The 22,050-nt window shown below is 38.3% G+C and overlaps 1 protein-coding gene across 8 annotated transcripts in view; it reads right to left on the minus strand.

Moving 5' to 3' along the window:
* Positions 1-1,324: 1,324 nt before the first annotated feature.
* RAPGEF2 (Rap guanine nucleotide exchange factor 2) overlaps positions 1,325-22,050 on the minus strand; it is a 186,803-nt gene continuing 166,077 nt past the window's right edge. For 3 of the 8 annotated variants that reach the window (XM_075149409.1, XM_075149407.1, XM_075149410.1), the window contains 12 exons: positions 19,602-19,842; positions 18,974-19,357; positions 17,366-17,577; positions 17,155-17,278; positions 16,507-16,530; positions 15,227-15,450; positions 14,182-14,367; positions 12,292-12,444; positions 9,599-9,824; positions 7,454-8,013; positions 4,582-4,887; positions 1,325-3,347 (listed from right to left, as the gene is read on the minus strand). In XM_075149409.1, coding sequence (XP_075005510.1) covers positions 3,322-3,347; positions 4,582-4,887; positions 7,454-8,013; positions 9,599-9,824; positions 12,292-12,444; positions 14,182-14,367; positions 15,227-15,450; positions 16,507-16,530; positions 17,155-17,278; positions 17,366-17,577; positions 18,974-19,357; positions 19,602-19,842 — 2,666 coding nt within the window. In that variant the 3' untranslated portion in view covers positions 1,325-3,321. Of the gene's footprint in view, positions 3,348-4,581; positions 4,888-7,453; positions 8,014-9,598; positions 9,825-11,132; positions 11,256-12,291; positions 12,445-14,181; positions 14,368-15,226; positions 15,451-16,506; positions 16,531-17,154; positions 17,279-17,365; positions 17,578-18,973; positions 19,358-19,601; positions 19,843-22,050 lie in introns of all 8 variants that reach the window. The other 5 variants (XM_075149406.1, XM_075149404.1, XM_075149411.1 and 2 more) reach the window with 4 other exon arrangements.

The raw sequence follows: 22,050 nt of genomic DNA on the forward strand, positions 1-22,050 counted from the left end.
CCTGTTTCGTAAGAAGTCGTACTTCTACTGAAGTCGTAAGTCGTAAGCAAGGCCTTGACTTCTACTGAATGGGTTGCTGTGTTAAGTGTTCTTTATCTCCCAATCCACAATGAATTAAGCTATGTGTATTTGATGACGAGTGTCAAGGATATCTCTGCATAATGTGTTCTAACAGTATTAATTACAGAAGGGAAGCATAAACAGGAGGATAGGGAATGCTCCCTAATTCAACACTATACCAAGCATATAGAAAAAAAATGACAAGCGTGCAAACAGTTCACATACCTCACAAGTCCTTAAGAGGAATTATTTCCCTAACAATGTACCTCTAGTATTACCAAAAGACGAATTTGCAGGCAAGATATGTAAAAATGTGCTTTCATTCTACTAATGTCAGAATCAACGGTAGTTCTGCATCTTGTTGAAATATACCCAACAAGTACTAGCCACAGACTAGCAGAGATTAGTTCCACCCACACGCACACCATACAAATCTAGTCGTCTCCATAAATTCTTTCCTTACGGTCTAGAGATTCTAGTGATAAAAAGAGAATGTTTACATGAGTCCTGTATTTTCAATAATTTTTAACTTGCTTATGATTGTATTTTAAGTGTAGAATATTTCTAGAGTTACAGTAGGAAGAATTAAATCCATACAGAGCACTTCATTGCTTCTCTTTCCAATGAACGAATTTTAGATTTGGAAACAATGCTTGTCAAACATTTTCAAGCTAAATGGGATATAGCTGATAATGGCTTTAGCAATGACATTTTAACCCAGTCTTCTGCATACTACTGAAAATAATGAGAGAATCTAACATCTGGAAAAAAATCTACAGATTTGACATTGAATTAACATCAACTTTTATTACTGGGGATGCTATTGCTTTATTACTTGAAATACCTTCTTTGATAAAAACTCAAATGGATCACTTTCCATACTTTTCCCTACCCAAATGTTAAAACATGCAGTCCTTATTTTTACACCAAACAGAGTATCAACTCAACACAATCCTTCCTTTAAAACTGTTTACATGCTATATATACCTAAGACCACACCTACAGGAACTTCTTTTTCGGCATCTCAAATGTTTCTGCTGAGGACACACAACACCAGTCATTCTCATTCAGCAGTACACGCACCAGACTTTTAAAAAATTATCAGCAACACAACTGTATATTAAGAAAAACTCCACACCAATGGTTTGCCCACATCACTTGGCAATGTCCCTTTAATATTAATACACAGAGAAGTAAAATTTTTTCATAAATTTGTTCAAGTATGTGGAACATGTAAAATGCATAAGAATCAATATGGACTTCATTAATGTTATATTTATTTATTTTCCAGCTTCATACAAACTGGATGTAGAAGCATAAACATAGTACATTTCTACCATTTTCAACAAAAATATAACCAATATGTACAATTATTGTATTAAAAATACAAAAGGGATACAGACTCCACCAATGTCTTTCTAAAAGACATACAGGTACAAGTAGTATCAAAAGTATGAGGAAATCACCAGTTAATTGTACATTCTGCACTTGACATCACAGAGCGAACTGAGATTAGCAGTCCTATGGTCTACAATTACTTAATGCTTATATAACATTTGTGCAACTTGTGATAGAGCTAGGATTTTGTATTTCTATATGCACATGAGGTCCATAGCCTTGAGAATAAAACTGGCAAATAATGCATATTACATGTAAAATTACAAATGCATAATTGACAATGTGATATATAAGCGAATACACAAAAGCTATGATTACAGGAGAGAGAATTAAATAAAGCACTGACATTTGTTTGATACAGTGAAAAAACACTGCAATTTGATCTTTAAAAGTTGAAGCTATTTACGTTTATCTACTGATCAATATGATCAGCTGAGTTCAATGGAAAAAAAAAAATCCAAGACCAGCAGTTCCTCACATTTGAGTACTACTCGGATTGGCAGCCTTCACTTCTCCGGAGTCTGTGCAAAAACAACACAAAAATAGAGGGGAGGGTCATTTCAGTCATTACAGGGTTAATAGCAGCTGTGAGCAGGTGGTTGCTACACATTGGCCTTCTCTACACATGCAGTGTTCCATGAAGCCATTAACAGTTGTGACTATTTCTGCATTGCAAAGGCTGGCAAATCTAAACGTGTTATTTTTCATTACTTAAAGGCTCGTTTATCCCCTAATGCCAAAGTCCGTAGATGGAGGTTATTAGATCAGTGTTAACAGCTGACACGAGCTGTGACATCCCAACTTGCCTTCACTGCAATGTTATCCAGTTAATTTTTCTTTTAATATAACTACTATATAGTAAAAAAAAAAAAAAATAAAAATAATATATAACTTAAAGGTGGGGTTGCCGTCTGTCTCATTAGAATGGGACACTTTCTTTTTTCGTATGCCATCCTGTATTCTGCAAGGCACAGGTGTGAGACACACAGTGTCCTCTTTCATCACCGGCCAGCTGCAAGCGCGCATTTCTGCATTTACACTAGACCCGGCTGAGGATGCCATTAATGGCTGGGGATGCCATTAACGCTACCATTTACAAACTTTTGAAGATTCCAGGGTGGGGCATATTAAGAGTGAAGCGAGACGGTCATGGAAAGGCTGCGTCCCGTAACTTCTGCCTTCCCTTCTGCCCTGCTCAGCCACGTGGTAGCAATATTCTTTCCAGGAGCTCAGGCTGGCAACCCTACTTACAGGTATGAAATAATACTGTAATTACTATGCAGATGCAGTATTTGATCTCCGAAACGCAAACATACAAAATCGTAACAAAGGCATTGTAAACAAGCAAATAAGCACTGCCTCCTTGAAGGATTTCAATGCGTTTTTCTCTTTGTAGGTTAAAGGCCAAATGTAATTTGACAGCTAGCTTATCTCATTATCCCAATGAGACTAAGTGCTAGGATTGCGATTAAAATCTAAAAGGAAGATTTAAAAAAACCCTTCCAGGCATTGGGAAGTGCAGCCAGAGTTAATCATCCCGATGTGATGATCTTGGAATTTGGAATGATACTGTGTGATGTGGCAGACAGCGACAGTGGTAGCTTGGAGATTGCTGCACTGTGCATTTCAAGCAACACAGTTTGAAAAGTGCCAGGGCGATTTCTTCACAGTATTTCACATGCAAGGGGAGAGGGGACAGAAGGGGGAGGGGCGGAGGAAGAAGCCCCATGCTGCTTTAAGGCAGGGAAGGAGGCAAATAGGTCCACCATCCTTTAACTATAGTTCCAAGGCGCCTATTCTAGGGACGTCTTCTTGTGCTCTCCTTTAAGGTGGCTCACTCTGGATCCAGAAAAGCCCCAAGTCTTAGACAGCAGAGACTTGTTCATCTTCTGCAAACACAATAGGATAGGGGAAAATAGAATTTAGTTCATATAGAACAAGACTGCTACCGAATGAAACAACCTGTACTGTGCTCATGTGTTTTCCATTTTGTTGTATTAGGTATATATTTCAAAACAATCTAAATATCTGTACATTTCAGGTCTCATGAGAAGTATTCCTTTGTAATTTTGTTCTCAAAGAAAGTAAGACAATTGCTACAGCTGAGCTAGGTGCAGTTCCTCAGCCTGAGGAAAACAACAGCTACTCCTACATATCCAATAACTTCATAAAGCCATCTTACATTTTTCCCTGAATATATCTGTGATTTATTTAAATTAAATCGCACAAAAATTGAGTGCAGCTTTAGTCCTCATTGGTAGAAACAATTAAAATTCTCTGTCAGGGTAATTCTTAAATTTTGAGGCAATTTGATTAAGGTAGACCTCATTTTTTTCTATCATGTTCAACTGCAGAGTTCATCCTGCACATAAAACCTTATTAACTAAGCAGCTAGGGAGGGAAGGGGAAAGTTAGCCTTTCTATCATTAAGCAGAACAAAGCACTCAAACGTGTGATTTGGGCACTGCCCTCCCTAAATTTTGAGCTAGCCCTAAAGATGCAATTCAGCTACACTTGCAGTCCATAGAAAAACAGCTGTCATTATAGCTGAGCTAAAGCATAAAGACACAGACACGCTTGGGCAAGCGAGGTAGCAAAAGAGGAGTGGGCTCGTTATGCGAAGCAGTTGGTGTGGAAGACCCAGCGTCCACAGTGGAAGACTCGGTGTCCAGAGTTTCAGGTAGAATGTGAGTGACTATCCAAATAAACCTGACCAACGATGCTCTATGGGGCGGACGGGCAGGTATTCTATAGACCAGGGTACTTTTTCGACTATTAAATACATGGTTAGTGCCAAACATTAGGTATGCTGGAAACTTTCATGGCAGCTAGGGCTGTACCTGGTCAACACAGGCACCTCCAGAGAAGCTGTCTAAGCCAACTGCTTGGTTGTCCAAGATTCAGGTGGACCTACATTCCAAATTTTAAATTATATTTAGGATGAACTGAATTCCTCCCCTTCCAAAAAGTTAACAAATAGCAAATTTTGAAAGATGGAAGAGAGCTCAAATTATGGCAAGAATTTCTATGGCAGAACACATTTGCCTAATTTGCTTTGTTTCTGTGAAAGCATTGACCGTTTTTGCATGCAGCACACTCAAAATCTAACAATTAGAAATTTACCATCTTCCTCTGTGGAAAACCCTTGAGACGGATAGTGAGCAAGACGTGGATCTGACTCATTTGGTTTATGCCACTGAGGTTTGTTCACAGGCCTGCTAGTTGAAAGGCCATGCGACTGCTGCTGCGGAGTTGATGTCCCATGTGTCTCACATGTCCGTGCCACCATTCTAGACCTCTGAAGCGCTATGTTGTAATCTGGAGGCTTTCTGGTTGGATGGGAACCACCTTCTGCAAACTCAGCAATAGGTATTCCTACATAACCAGGAGGAGTTGGAGGTGGTTCCCGATATCGACCCTCTTTTCGTGCTGCAGGAAAAGCAACAGATTATTATAAGAGATAGTAAGAGGAAAACTGCTCAAAGGAAAATAAACAGTGAAAGTTAAATAAACATCAATGAACTCAACATCCCAGGAGGAGAAAATCTGAAGGATAAAAGTTAACTACCATACAGTAGACAATAAGGTCTTGAAAAATAAACCATGCAAGAAAGTATAGAATATACTACCTACACAGGACATAGCTATTCTTCCAGTAGTGAAGCATTACTCTAATAAAATTCACCAAATTACATGGGGAATTTGTTCAAACTTAGCAACTGAAGCTGTTCCATCAATTGTATGGAATAAAACGTACACTGATCAAAGTAACGTGAAAGACAAGAGTCCACACAAGTGGCAACCATCAGGAATACTGGCATCTCCCCAAAAGCACGACTATCTTTCTTAATCCTGAAGATGGGCTTTGTACCTAAGAGCTCATCTCTTTTGTTTTTAGTATCTTGCGGGGGTGGGAAAAAGCACCTGATACATTATTTCTCCCTACAAATCTTACTACTTAATGAGACATAAACTACAATTCCAAAAGGTAAGGAAGAGAAGTGGGCTTCATCTTCATGCTTTCTGTATGCATTACTGCCCACTGCTCTTACAGTTGTATTATCTGCAAAATTAAAACTTGAAAGTATGCCTGTGAGAACAATGATTGAATATGATTTTATATAGGAGGTGGAAAGACCACCACCCAGTTTGTGGATCTCATTGAGGTGCAACTGTTTACCTGAACAAGGCTTAACTCTGGGCATACTTAGAAGTTCTCTCTTGCAGAGAACTTCAAGGGAGGAAACAGCAATTAAGAATTTCAAGCATCTGCAGGAAACACAGCAGATAGGCATGACTATTTTGGAGTTATGTACTTAAAGAAGTCAGCTGGGGCTTTGATACTGAACAATTTTTGTGTCTAGCCCTTTAACACATGACCACTTAACTTACAGTACAAAGGCAAACACAGCAGAAAAAAACACTGACACAGACAATTTACTCTCCACAGCTTGTCATACACTGTATATTCTTGCACAAGTGGTGATGACATCACCACCCTGCATTATGCAGCATGGAATTGACTGAAAGGGCAGTACAAGCTTAAAATGGATTGGTGGTACTTGGATGTGAGTTTTTATAGACTAAAAATAAAGTCTTGGTATTATAACAAAACAAAATAGTTTCCAATAGAATCTAAGTATTTTTCTTGGAGAAATTGTTTTCACTGAGCAAAGCGGCATGAAGAAGTTTCTGAGAAATTTCATTCAAAGATTTCTGAAAAGTAACTCTGATGCAGAAGAAATTCCGTAGAAAATTTCTATTGAAATACTGCAAGAGATCAATGCCTATTCAGTGCAAAAGAACCATGTAAAATAGTGGCTTCTGTTGCACAATGATATGCAGAGTTACATTTGCAGGATAATTAGTTAGTAGTACTGACATGTATGGAAGTGTGTGGCTTGAATTTTCATCTCTCTCTCACGTTCTCTGAAGTCTCTAAAAATATAGTGGAAAGCACTGCCTTGACAAGTAAGCTTGGACATGCTTGTTCCAAGGTGGAAACCAAGGGCATCAAAGAGTAAAATTAGAGCACGGCATGAATCAGAACCTGGAGCCCTGAACTGAATAGGTTCCTCCTCTTCATAGTTCAGGGATTCAGATCTGCACCCAAGCTTTGAGGCAATGGGCCACTGCTAAGCAATATACTTGGGCAGAAAATGGAAAAACAGTTTATCACAGTGGTCTCATCATGACCTCAATGTGGCAGACTTTTTCAGCTGTGTCAGTGCAAAATGGCTTTTGAATAGTTCTTCATATTAACTTGAAGAAAGGCAAAGCGAAGGGGAATGAAAGGAATGACAGAGGCAAAAACGCAGAGGTCTTGGATGGCCCAAGGACTGGGATGCGTAGAAAGAACAGTATGAGAAAAATGTTAAGCACTGCCAAAGACACCTTCATATTAATTTATATATTATCTGATCTTTTTTTTGTTGAATGATTATAAATGCATTTCAGCTCAGATTTCTTAGGAACCTCTTCAGTTTCAGCAGTCCAAAGAAACATCTCAGTTGGTATTTAAGCACAAAGTGATCCCATTTTCAGAAGTAAGGAACATTCACAATTATCAGACAAGTCATACAGATGTATAAAGTAAAAAGCTTCTAAAAAAAAAAAATCAGGCCACATTTATTAAGATATCTAAATATAGAATGTGGAGCCTTACTGTGAAGAGAAATTCACATTTCAGAACAGACACCTAAATACATCAACCTCTCGAAACACTGTCCAGCAGCTGAGCTAGTTTTTTTGATGTATGGCAGGCTCTCTTGAAACACAAAGGCACTGCCAGAACTGAGAATCAACAATAAGCGATATTTTCCCTAGCAATAAATGCACAGTTAAAGGGGAAAATTTGAGAGAGACTGCAAAATACTCAGTTTTGCTTTAAAAATAAAAAAATCAAACCAAACGGAAGAAATGCAGTTTTAGAGCAATACGAAGAACCACGAGCAAAGGAACTAAAATATTTCATGGTAAACAAAACTTAACTTACCAATAAGCCCCTTTGTACTACTTGATGATACTGCTATATGAGTGGGCACGGGAGCTGGCTTCGACTCCTCTGCTGGTACAGATGTTATGCTACTGGTTTCAGCTTCAATCGAAACATCCTTCCCACCCCTCCGCTTTATGGTACCTGTATCACCTTCCGAGTCCTCTCCCCAGTAGCCTGTTGAGGATGCCCAGCTTGCTCTGGACTGTGCTTGATCAAGGCCTTCCCTACCTTGACTTTGCCTGCCATACTTTGTGCCATGATCGGGGAACATCAGCTGGTCCACATGACTGCCCGAGGCCCACAGTCCTGCCCCATCGCCTGAACTATCGAAATGCGCATGTCCAAAAGGCAGAGTCTCCCAGCTTCTCTGGTGCTGTATGGTTTGTATGTTGTCATGAGAACCACTCGAACAAGAAGTCCAGCTACCACGGCCACTGTCAGCTGCATCGAGCGAAGCTCTGTCCCCCTGATCCTGTGACAGTTCTTCTGTACTAGGAGAAGAAAGCACAGTTGCTCCAGCATACAGGCCTCTGCTCTCTGACAGTGGTGCATATGAGCTAGGTGCACATTGAAGAGGGGGGAAGAAAAAAAAAAAAATCCAGCGTTGGAATTGGAGATCATTTACAAGACACAAGAAGAATTCAACAGTCAAGAGAAAAGCATATTGCGGGGGCTGGACGAGATGACCTTTAAAAGGTCCCTTCCAACCAAAACCATTCTATGATTCTATGATTGAAGGTTTTGATGCAATTTATATTAAGTATTATTTGCATTAACGACTAATTCAATTCTGAGAATAGAACACTTCCCTTTCAGGCTCATCCTCAGTAAAACGGGGCGGGGGGGGGGGGGGGAGTTACTGGAGAGATATCCTGACAAAACTTTAACACTCCAGTGGACCCATTTCAAAAGGTAAAATCTTAACTTTGCAGCAGCTCTTTAAGACAAGGCAAACCACATTGACCTATATGAAGGGGAACAGACTGATAGATAGGGTTTCTACTGCTTTTCCGGCCATGCGAAGCAAAGGATCAAAAGTTAGAAACAGAGTTTTAGCAGGAGATGGCTGATATTCAGGTTTAGGTTTCAGCTTTTCAGATTTTTTTTCTGCTTAGGAAACTCTGAAAGCCAACTTTTCAACATTTCTTGCAAATGGGAATGTATTTTAACCTTAATTTTGGAAACACATGCTACTTTGTAGAGCAAGTATGTTCTCCATAGCCTTTCAGCGATTAAGTAAGCCTGACACTACCACTTACATAGCAGCAGAGAAAACCGACAAAGTGTCACTTTTGTTTAGCCGCCATCCAGGCTCCTGGGATTTGTCCTTCCAGGGCAGCTTGCTATGCAGACTGGAACCCTGCCCTTCCAAATATTTAAGACATCTGATCAAAGAGTAAGTACACTGGTTTTGGAACAGGCCTGCCATCCACAGACCCCGCAGGATTAAAAACCCTGAAACCATTCAGAGGACCGAAGCATCCAACTAACAGCTCAGAAAAGTAAGTGGAGACTAAATAGGAGCCAGAGCTCCAATTATTTTCAGACCAAGGCTCACTGCTAGAGATTTAGAGAACTCCTCACAGCACCATTACAGAATTTAATTACCTAGAAAACTACCTAGAAAACCAGCAGCCTAATGTGAATTTTAGCTTCCAATTATTGTTGACTACAAGAGATATTTGGGGTAAAATATTTTTGAGTTAGATAAATATGCACTTTTCTATGAAACAGACTGGAAAATTACTAGCTATTTCTGTTCTCAGCTTGATCACTGAATAATTGTATGAATAGTTTCTCATCTAATTCAGTTAATTCCCCATCTAGAAAACAGGCTAGGATACTAGTCTGCCATAAAAAGGATAATCTATAGCACTACTAAATGCTCAGATGATAAGGTCTGCTGAGGTAAAGTCTAACTGCTGTAGACCTCATCACACACTCAGGAGTGCAAAACTTTTTCTTGTCAGAAAATGGAGGACTATCACAAAAAGCAGCATTGACATAGCAGTTTTTAAGAGCAGGGGAGAAAAAAATGTTTGAGAGAGATACAGGGAAAGTTACGTGATCAAATATACATATACATGCTACATACACACTATATGAAAGTGTAATGTAAGTAAGCACAAATAAAATTCCTACCCTAAGCTGTATTGATCTGGTTCAATCACGATTCTTCTATCAATCCTTCCCACACCAAGATTTGTCTCCACGATGCTGACAGAATGTCTCTGTCTCCTCTCATCATGCAGGGAGACTGGCATAGAGTCAAAAGAGGAATTGCTGACAATACTAGATCTGGAAGAAATTTCGCTGTGACCAGAATCTGAAAAGTTATCCACCGTGCCGCTAGGAGCCAAAGTATAGCCTGCAAAGGGAACGTCACGTTAATCAGACTCTCTGAGAAGCCTGCTCAGTTATTGCCAGGCAGCCAGCAATACTGCTTCCATAGTAAATCAAAACTACGACTACATTTACACAGAAGCAGCACTGCAAAAGGTAAAGATACATAGCAGAACTGTGTAACAGTGTGTATTCTGTCTCTTAATAAAAGGTTTAAGATTGTGGGAACATGCACTGCTCATTTAGAAAGCAACTGCTCACCTTCCTTCTTCTCTGCCCTCCTCCCCCAAATTATTTTCAAATGCATCATCACACTTGTATCCCCGCATTATGAAATCTCACTTCTCAAAAAACTGCCTGTACACAAACACTATCTCCAAGATCGGAATGAAGGAGATGCCCTGGACAAGATTACTGCTTAAAGTAATCCAAGATACCCTCTCACACAGTTTTTCTGTTCCGCAAAGCTACACTTCAGAGATGAACAGCAGATACAACATGAAGCCCAGATGTCTGGGCTGACTGCTTATTACGTATCTTGGCTGAGAGGGGGCCAGATTTTCAAGCTTTCTTTGTGGTACTTGGCTAACTAATTACATTCCAAATAGCATATATTACCAGAATTATACTGTAATTTGGAGGTAGCATTGACAGCCAGACTGAGATAAAATCTGCAAACCATGTCACAGAGGCAAATTCAACTTTTGTTTTAGTATTAAAGTTGTGCTGACTGCTCTTGCCAGCTAAGATAAAGATCATTAAACAACATACATCCACAAGTAACTGCAGTTTTCATTTTTTGCTTTCAGTCTACTCGTAAGTGTCAAGATGACTTCAACTCATCTATCCCAATTCACTTGCTGAGAACATGGCATTAGCGCTGCCATTTTTGTCTGAAAGAACATACCATTTTTGTCTGAAAGAACATACCATTAGCTTCATGTCACCATCAAACCAAGGTGGCTTTTTCTAAAATTTATAATCATGTTTATAATTTGCTTTTTGCAAAAATAAAGTACTTTTCCCACTATAAGCCAAGTACAGAATCCCAATTCCTGTTTCAAGAAATGCACAGGCCTGACCGTATTTATATAAATGCACTCTTTGCTAATGTAGTATTTGGGAGAAATCATGATGATAGCTTACAAGGACTTGAGGTGATAATCTAAGTCGTCTCTACATAACATGCTCCTCCATCTGACCTCAGTAATCACTTCAACAGCGATTTTGGATAGGCATTTGTACTTTCTTGCCATATTCATCTCTCCCCTTTTCAGATCTCTCCTCATCCAGTTGGACTTATTTTTTTCCCTTTTGTTTCTATGAGCCCCACCTATCCCAGAGGTCCTTGGTGAATTGTTATTCTTGTTACTGTTCTCGCTTCCAAGAGGAGAGGAGGAACTGGTTAGGTCCATTAGTCTGGAGCCATAAGGCCTCAACTGATCAGCACTGCCACCTACCACGTTAAGAAAAGGGCTTAGCTATCCATTTGATAAGAAAGTAGAAAAAGTGATACTCACGTAAGTTTCAAATCCATACCATCCCTGTGCAGTTTAGGGAAAATTATTGCTATAGGGAAGTCTCCAACACATTCATCCCTTTAACATTCTGAACTTCTATTATGGGGACTCAACCCCAATATATGTATTTTACCATATGTTATATTATGTAACTGTTAAACTGAACTTTCATGATATTCTGAAAAGAGAATAACTTAGACGTTATCTGCAACACAACTAGGCTATCATACTTCCAAAGGGATTTTTTTTTTTTGTTTAAGCTACAGGAAAATGCCTCCGTTCTCTGTTTTGTCAATTCATAACTAGAACAAGTACAATGAAAAAACAAACAGGCTTAAAAAAAAAAAATCCCTTTAAAGTCTTAAATTCACGTTAAAAAAAAAACCTCTACGAAGTCACTTAAAAAGAACTCAGTCAAGAAAGCTCCAATGTGTAATACCATTCCTCAAATATCCATATACATTGTCTGAATAATCAGGCTGCTAGTAAAACGTTGTGTATTAGTCATTTGAATCCAAAATATCTTAAGCCTCCCTGTCATACATAGGTCACATCCCATCCAGATGCATGACACAGCAAATAATTCCTCTAATAGGCTAATGTGCTCAATGCTGTACAAAGATTTTAAGTTTCAATCCGCACATCCTTCCATGGCAGGAAACACTGATGATGGGAATATTTTTGTCAGAAACAGCTGCAATGAGAGTGACCTACTGCATCAAATCCTGTATCAGATCAGGCTATCTTTCCTGGCTTTTGCTAACCAGAGGGCTTTCAGGTGTCCCTGAAATCAGGTTCCCAGGTATCCTTTCATGTATCCCACTCTGCACTACACTTCCTGCCCTCTTGCTGACCATATGTGACAGAAATAGTAGCAGCAGTAGTTTATCCCCGTGTCCAAATTCTCTCTCAGAAGTTTCCAAAGGCTATGAGCTTCAGGAAACAGGATAAGTAATATTGCACATCTAATACCTTTCCTGGGAGAGCTCTGTGGTGAAGTGGGAGGAGAAGACAGCTGTGAAGATGCACTTGAGACTGTGTCTTCAGATTGTTTCTTGTGACGATCCAAACTTCCTTCTTCAGATAATGAAAGAATCTTCTTTAAAGCTTGCGGGGAGTTAATGCCTGTAAATAAGAATTAATGTAGGCAGACGTAAAGTCCAGTATAAATACATCTTTCTGTTTCACAATGCATTTATAAAGCAGACAAAAACTAAATTTTTTTCCTGTATATTTGTGAGTTTCTGACACCAGGTTAAATGAAGCAAACTGTTTAAACCTACTCCTGTTTAAAATATAGCACTTTATTTGCATATTAGTGCAGCCAGTCTTTCATTCTGGCCACCTGAAAGAAATACTTTCTCACAGAAAACATAATGCAGATTTGGTGTTGCAGAATACTGCCTATACAATATATAAATCAAGGATATGCATAGTAATCGTTACTGAGAAACTTGAACTAAAATTATGTTGAATACAAACACACACAAATCTCACTGGTTAGTGAAGGTTTATATAGTAATAATTGAAACTGTTCTCCTGTTTTTTTTGTATTCAGATAGCCTAGAAGGTCAAAGAAAGCTGGAAAGAAGATTAATAAGATTAGGCTTACAAAACAAGGCCATACTGCAGCTGCCTTTCTCCCTTTCATTTTTGAGAACCATCTCTGCACCAGCTTATTTTGGGAAACTGAAGAGTAAAAACATCCTAAAGATGATGTATGATGTAAAGATCTAGGGCATCAAGAATTGCTTTTTTCAGGCAACGTGCATCCACCTTTCTCTTCCCCTCCTCTCAAAAATTCACCCTGGGACAGTCTTAAAAGTGAAGACAGAGCTGCTCTGACAGTTTTGCCCATGTTTGTGGTAGAGGTTATTTTCAAGCGTTCTACAGAATTTATCTTTGATCTGTTGGATCACAATGCTGCTATCAATAATTTACAGCTGCTTCACCAACATAACCTCATCAGTTTTCGGAAACTTTCCCACGACGAGCAAAAACGCAGCCTATGGTGCTTTAAAGTCCTTCTAAGATTAAAATTTAATGGTAAAATCAACATGAACTAGATGAATATTGAATTGTTTCTTGCTCATTTTGCTGTTTCTGTTTCACTAGCAGCCTAAGCAGTGCACAAGTAAAACTAATAAAAAGTGAAATCAGAATTAAGCTCTTGTGACATTACCATCATGCAATAGGAAGGGCCATTTATGCTACATATACTTATTAGGAATATTACCGTACTTTAAGTGATACGTAAGAAGTTCTTTAATAATGCATATATGTTATGTACACATGCTGGGACACAGATTTGGAAATCAGATTAGAAGAAATTCCTATAGTCCGGCATCTTTCTGAGCAACATGCAGGCAGGAACAACTGAATAACAACAGTAAAAAAGCACGAGGGAGTAGAAGCCAAAGGGACAATTCTCAAGGTGAAACTTCAGGCCTACATTTCTAACAGGACTATCAGTTTGAGCAGGCCTGAATTTCACATTAAATGTTCAACTTTTGAAAAAACATCAAAACTTCTGAGGCATCTCAGATGGGTCACTCAAAAACTCCAACTCACTAGTCCCTTTGGAAAAGTTAAGCCAAGATTCCAGGGCAGATAGAAACATTCATTCTTTCCAGCTGCTAGTAACAGGTAAATACTTATGCTGATTAAATTGACAGGATGCTTTCCTAGATTTCCTTCTTTCCATTTCTAGAGAAGAGAATTATGCATACACACTGCATGAACTGGCATAACCTGCATATAACGCTACCAAAAATACATGTCTGAATCTTATTTGATTAAAAATGTCTCCCTGACATAAGCAAACAAACTTCAGAGTGTTAAACGCTTCATTGTTCCACTTACCGAATGGTGGGAGGTCTTTGACTGGCACTTTCTTGCGAGAGGGATAAAGAGATACAGCAGGGACCTGCAATGCTTGGTTTACTTTATGTTGCTGCTGCTGCTGCACTTTCTGCTGGATGCCTGCCCGGGGAGCCACCGGTGACGTTTCAGATTTTCCAGATCGCTTGTCTCCCGTATTCTTCGGCACTTTGCAAGAAATGGGAGAAAGCACAGAATGACTACTAGCTAAAAATATTGCGGGAGTTTTAATCTGAGCAGTGCAAAGCCCTCCAATTAATAATTACAAGGTGCTCAAATACTTGTACAATTAATGCAGTAGGATACCTTTAGAGAGAAAAGATGAAGAGGAAAAGAGGGGGAGATTTAACTCCATTTAAAATACGTACATTAGCAAAGGACATTAACTCTCTTTCTCAAATAAAACTCTCATAAATGACTATTGTTATAGTTATCAAAAACATGACCAGAAGTTATACTGGGCTATCATAAGAACTACAACTGGTTTAGAACGGTTATATAGTTTCTATTTTTTGCTACCCTGAAGGAAGGGAAGGGCATAAGATACAGCATTCCCTCAAATCAAAATGAAAGTGATATCCAGCATAACATCCCCCACTGCAGCAGCCAGGTACAGCCCTCCAGGTGTCTCTGAAACACCTGGACATAAGGAAATCCCCTTTTCCCTCTCACGGCCAAGATATCCAAGATGACCAATCTTATTCACACCAATAGCCTGAGTACATCAGAACTGTAGAGAAACTTTTGGCTCCTCTACACCCTTTGTACGGACAAAGCTAAAGAACCCTTGTGCACTTCAGCACGACATCATCTGAAAGCCTTCTCTCCTATAGAAATGCTATGTCTCTATATTGCTAATCTGCAAGATGATTTCCTTAAGATCCACAAATGTTCAGTACTTGGAAATGACTAGACACGTCATCTTCCACCTCATTGTCTAGTTACTGTTCCCAATTCCTTCCGTGGAGAAGAAACAGAGGTATATATAACAGTTTCCTTGAAATCCGTAACACATGACGATGCTCACATGTGTTGGTGGCTGGCTCACACTGCAGAGACAGCGTCTGAAGGCTCTCTTCATCCATTTCCAGATCCAAGTTTGAGAGATACTGCTTTACTTTCCGTGCCATCTGAGCATCTTCATACAGTTTTTTAGCATTAAGGAAGGAGCTGCGACGGACCCGCTTTTTATGACCCCCCGTTTGTGCGACATCCAGCACGGCTGCATTCGTACTGCCCTGGCTGAGAGACCTGGAGTGAAGCGGGGGAAGGAGGGGGAGGAAAGAGGGGAAAAGTATGACTTAGTCCAACATGGTATCACTTAATAAATGAGAAACGTGCAAAAGATTGCATGAATGTCAGTCTACGGTCAAAGCTTACATGCCTCATTCCAGTAAGTCAAACAGCTATAACAGATAGAAAGATGAGGGTCAAGAAATCTTTTTACTTGGTTACAGGCACTATTTTAATTACACAAATATTTTAACCTATTCTGCTCCAACTAGGCAATATCACTTCACACATCTAGAAAAGCATTCAAGCTAGCTCTCTCACATAAGCCAGCTACTGAGAAGATCGGAGCATTAGGAAAAGCTCATGCAGTAAGGCAATGCTGACAGAAGACCATAGCTGAGGTTCAAATTTAAATACATATACAGAAGGCATTTTGAAAACTCTCTAAATACTTTATAAATCAGACCGTATACAAAATGTACAGCTGAGTTTTACAGAATAGAACTTCCTTCTAACTTGCTACGTTGAAGACAGCTTTTTGCTACATAAAATGATCAGCTAGTTCGTGATGAAATGTCATGCACATTTCAATGTATGTATGTCTATATGAAAGCTATGGATTGATTGTTCCTGAATTGTTAAGAGTGAAAATGATGGCTGAATTGTAATATGAAAATAAGTTAGTTTAGCAGATACTGTAAGTTTTAACTTTTGTATTTGATTGTGATAAGTGCTTATTAGGCATAAGAAAGTTAACAGCTATTTTCAGCTGTTGCAACCTTGCCATTTTATAATTTCTCTTTTACTGAAAGTAACTTCCTTTGGCAATTTAAATTGGAGGTGGGGGAGAAGAACACCCCACTCCTATCTACAACTACTTATAAATAATTTACAACTTTTGTGTTTTAACCTCAAAAGCAAAAGCATTCCTGGATTAAAATGTATTGTCAGTAAAAAGGGTTAACAAAAGAAAAAAAATGTCAAAGCACCAGAAAATTAAAGATAGCAAGTAGGAAACAATGCAAATGGTAAGGGAAGAATGAATGTCTGTGTGCGTTGTCTCCAACCACTTACCCCAAACTCCTCCATTTCTTCTTCCTGCAAGTGAGAGCCAGGAAGAGTAAAGCATGGGTTTAAGAAGAGACAGAGAAAGATCACAAGCTCAGAAAGAAAAAGACCAGACCTCAGGACAAGCAGTTCTGGAAGCCCACAAACATTAAAAAGAGCCTTGACTCAGGGATAGTCAGATACTACAAACTCTTCTAGCTCAAATTAAGAAAAAGAGTATGCAATAAGCTGGTCTAACATGAAGCCAAAGAGCATTCACTCCATGTTTTCCAACACTACTAGCTGACGCTGTTTCAGATACATTCCCACTTCTACTAAATCAAAACGATAAGGCTGGCACACATCAACGTTTCAGACAGACTAATACATATGTGTTCAAGACAGTATCTCCCCCTCCCTCCCACTGATGGAATCTCATTTTTATGAAGTAACTGGCAGCTAAGGAATAACATAAAACATTTTGATATATATTGATAGACACAAAATGTAATGATTTTTCCAGTTTTAGATCACCACATAATTTTGGTAAATTGTTAACAACAAACAAAAAACTCATACTGCTCCAATACGACAAGGGGCACTTGAAAAGCACCTCTTGCTGACACCTAGCCTTCTCTCAGCTAGGAAAAGCTCTGCCTAATACAACACACTTACCTCGTTCTAAACATTAAAGCAGGATCCATGTTCACAGACGCCATGCGACCAACATGGCGTATCTCCTTCGCAATCATTCTCAGCTTCTCAAAATTGACCAAGCCCTCCACTTTTGAATCATTTCCTATAATCAGCAATTAACAACATCAGTCATTAGCTAGCAAAGTTAGTTTTCCTAGGCTGGTAAAAGATGACGTACTTCTGCTTTTACCTTCATGAAGGAATGTAAGGTCTTTTTTGATAACAGGAAACAGGGGGATAATGGGGGGCTGTAGGTTTTGGCTGTTAAGGACATTACGATACTTTGCCATATTCCTAGATGGATCAAACAAGTCCTGTAGATCTTGAAACAGTTTTTCATACTTGCTTGGAAGCTTTTCCCAAGTAGTTCGGAGCCTTGCAACTGGTGCCAAATTCAGGCCACTTGAAACAAACAAAGAAAGTGCAAAAAAGTTCAAGAACAATAGAAAGAAACAAAAAATCCTAGAAAAGACCATGTTAAAATTTGTTTGGGAGAAATATCATACAGCCAGAATAGCGTAGCACAACAATGTCAATAAAGTAACAGAAAATGAAAACTTCCTTTTGCCAGCATGTATTACAGAACACTTAAGATCATGTTTATAAAAGCTATAAAAACTGGATACATCTGCACAATGTAACCATAAACAGATAAAAGTTACACTTGGATGAGTAATTAAACCTTATAGAGAGTATGTATTTGTACTTAATACTTTGGAACAGTGTCTGAATTTGATAACAATATCATAATCTAGGAGTACCTCAGGATCACCACTTATTTCCAGATTACCTTTTTTTCCCTTAATGGCATTGCCTGTCTTGCTATTCACTTCTACCTCTGGGAAAGTTTGGTATCTAGAATCTTTCCTTCCCTCAAGTTTGCTAGCAGGCAGGCTGCTTTTATTTCTCATTGAGATCAGCTGAAATAGCTGAGCTAAATCTCTCAGAGATGCTGACTGATTAACAGCATAGAACCTTGACTTTGGAACTTGCCACATTTGATTAAATGGTATTCAAAACCAACGATCTTTAGAAAAAAAGCTTTTGCCAGAGACAGTGATAAAATTGTCATTTTAATGCAACTTACTCAAGCTTTTTCATAAGAGACAATATTTAAGGATTCTTTTTTTTGTTAGGTTCTTTCTGCTTAACTTGGAGACTCTAAAGGAAATGTTTTAGATGTTTTTAAAAAAGTGTATAAACACACACATTAGTTTCCTCTCCTTCTTTTCATTCCAAAACTAAGAAAGGTTTCTGTTCGAAATTTTCAGTGCTTTTTTTATTCTTATCCAAAGATCTTTATTTACATCTTAATATAGGGCATCGTAGTCTGCTATTATCAGAGTTCCATCCAAGAAACTGCTGATACAAAGAAAACCAAAGGCAACATATCATGGCTCAATGAATTCAAGATATTGGGAACTATGTATAAAATATTGAGCTCCCTTTGGGAAATTAACCCGTTCATTTATGATAGCGTTATAATTTTTCTTCATGTAACTGCTGGTTTTTTTGCTCTTTGTTTTTAAATAAGTGCCGTAGCTTCTCTAGTGCCATGTTCACCAATTGACTCTTGCCTCACTGTCTTGAGCAGTAAGTACATAACAGTAGCATTCCAAATAATATCTCAGTAAACGTTTCAATGTCAAGTTCAGATTGGAAAATGCCCTCCTTATTGGATTGCCAAGCGTTGACGTTAGCAGCACGAATTGGTTTACTCTGTTAAATACATTTTTTTAGACTGACATAAGCAAGACTTTGCTTTATACTTAGAAGTAAAATTATTAAGGGGCAATACCTAATGATGGCAAACATTGAGTTGAAGTTCTTGCATTCCCTGCAGTGTAGTGCTATCTTAATGAAATGCTTAATGATCTTCATCCTTTTCAGCTGGTTGGTTTCTCTTAGAATCTCAGAAGCCACCCAGAATGTTTCTTGATTTATCACCTCTTCAAACTTTTTTAGATTAATGCAACCTGTTTTTGATTTGAGTTTAAACAAGTCATCTATGTATTCCGTGGGTTCAATATTACGGAATAGCTCAAAGTTTCTCATGGAGAGTTGGGTAGCCACCTCAACAGTACTGAGCTGTAGTAGGGAAATTTGACTTTCCCTTAGTAACTCTTGAGCATCTTCATCTGAACAAAGAGTTTCTGTTTCCATGTTGTTCTTCAGGTAATACCTGTAAAAACAAAATTCAAAAAGACACTAGATACAATATACTCAAATACTGGTGAAAGTAATGACCCAGTTGGAATCGTAGAATAAATTGAATTTCACCAGGCCTAGATATTAATTAGAAATTGCATAAGGAGTAATTTCTTGTAAAGAAACAGAACATTAATAATTAAACAATGCCCCTATTAACGGGATTTTGACTTAATAAACTGGCATCGTCAGCTCTAGCTCACAGTCTCCAATCTCACCTGCCACTCAGCTGTATCCTGTCAGCAAGCTTGGATAACTGATCAGGAAGCCTCCTTTGCTTGATTACGCCCTCAGGTGTGACAGAGACTTCACATAGTGAATATGCATCAGGAGTTGCAGTGAGAGCAAATTCCCTGATAGCCTGGATGACCACTTCTTTTGCTGTTGTGTCCTTACTAATCATGATGTAGCGACTTTGCTGATCTGCCTTGAAAACCCTCAGAACTTGATCTGGTAAGTCTGGAAAAAAAATTACATAACAGGTATGCAATTTAGTAAAGAAAAAAAAAACAATGGTATAAGAACAAGTAACAATATCAGTTACATTGACTCTAATTACTAGTGCTATCAGTTTTTACTTCAGAATCATTACTTCACCTCTCTCCTTATAAAACAGCTGGGGTTTTGTTTTGGTTGTTTTTTGGTTTTTTTTTGGGGGGTGGGGGCATGGGGGGTGGGTAATGAAAGACTATTTCTATTAATAACCAGGAAAAGAAGTTAGTTAGGCTATCAACGCGGCAAGCCACAAAAATATGTTAACGCTTCCAAAGTTTGGACAGATAAACTAATGAGCAGTCTGATTTTCACAGGTGTTGAGTCCTGGTAAATTCCATTTAAGTCTGAGAAAAAATCAAGGACACTCAACAACACTACCCTATACACTGACATTTAAGAAGTTTAAGCAAATTAGGTGATAGGAGTGTCAATCTTCCTAAGGATGTTCTTAAGGAAATAGACTCATTTACCTAAGTCTGACACTCAACCATAGTGCCACACACAAAGGGAAGGCAGGTACATATAAGTAGCTAGGAATATGCATGTATAATGGCCAGCATGCATGTATGCACAAATAAACTGCAGTAATATTAATGCATCCAAGTACTTAATTATCAAAAATACTCTATCCTTGATAAATTTAAATCATAGTAATAAACGTGTAAGTAGCAGACTGAAAACTTGCTCTTTATTTCTCTGTGCCAATGTTTTAGTATTTAAGAACTAAGGCAGCCAGACATAGAAAAACACTTCCCAAATATTCGAGTTCTAAATATATTATTGTTTCAAGTGACTGATGACAGAAAACTTACAGTGAACACCTACAAGGAGGCTGTTTTCAGGAAATTTGGAAAATTACCAGCCTAACTCCAAATGTTGAATTTGGTATTTCCATAAACTATATATATTTCCATTAATGTATTGAAATCTAGACCCATTAATCAACTGAAGTTTGATTGTCATCATTGTATTATTAAAACAAACAAACAAAAGAGCTAAAATTGTACCGCTATCCACCACTGGATTTTTTTAACAAAAGGTATTTTTAACTGACAAGTACTTTCAATTAATTTAATTTCTTTCCTCTGTGACGAATAATCTTTTCTAGTTTTGTGTGGCATGACATCTAGTCATTATTCTTTCTTTAATGAATATGTTTTAAAAAAATTTATTTTCTTTTTTTTTTTATCATAAAGGTCATATGAACAAGAAAATAGATAATAATAAAAAGCCTTCTGAATCTACAGCCAAAAAATGATCATTATTTAAAAAAAACACTGAAAAAACAGCTGCCAGATGAAAACATTCACTTTGATATAACCACAATCTTTTTTGACAAGACCTGAATGTGCATAACATGTATTCAAGTTACTACAGAAAGATCTATTCAGCAACAGAAATTTTGTGACAAAAGAACAAAAATTAACATCTTCCCACTGCTGCTGCATGTCTCCAAAATAATCATTTGGAAAGCATTAAGATAAATCTCTCTGATATGAGTTGATTTACATGTCACAAAGACTGTTTAGGCTTAAATATATTAGTTTACAAATTTCATGCAACTAAGCCCATAACTTTTAAGCTCACAGTTGTATTTTTGCAGCTTGAGAAGCACTAATACTGAAAGACATTAGAATTGAGTGATTACATCATCAGTTACACATAACAGGTATCACTACAGGCCAATTTTTAGCCCTTTCTAAGTACTTGAGTCAAATGTACAAATACCTTATAACTAGCAGCCAATTTTGCCTCTTATCACCAACTATATATTGACCCATCTTCCTTCAGTAATTAGTTGAGGAGGGATGCAGAGCAGTGCCTGAAATAATTTCTACATTTTTGAGGAAGACAGATGCCAAAGACACAGCCTTTCAGAGACGTTATTAAAAACCAGACCGCCCTCTAGACCTTGTTGCCTCTTGCTGTTACAGAAATACTTGCCGCTCACAGAAATGGCACGAAGATGGGAAGCTACTGTAAACAATACCAAGGCGGGAACTCACTTAACGTTCCCAAGAAACAAGTGTTTTGTGCAAGGAGAAAATAACCTGCTGTGCTGGATCACTGAAGTCCATAAATGCAGAGAACAGCAAATAGAAAAATATCATCTTTGCACTGTATTTTACCATCCAGTTTCTCAGGCTGCATACCTATCAGAGCTGGGAGCAA

This window comes from Calonectris borealis, chromosome 4, assembly GCF_964195595.1.
Source record: "Calonectris borealis chromosome 4, bCalBor7.hap1.2, whole genome shotgun sequence".
NCBI classification, from domain to species: Eukaryota; Metazoa; Chordata; class Aves; order Procellariiformes; family Procellariidae; genus Calonectris; species Calonectris borealis.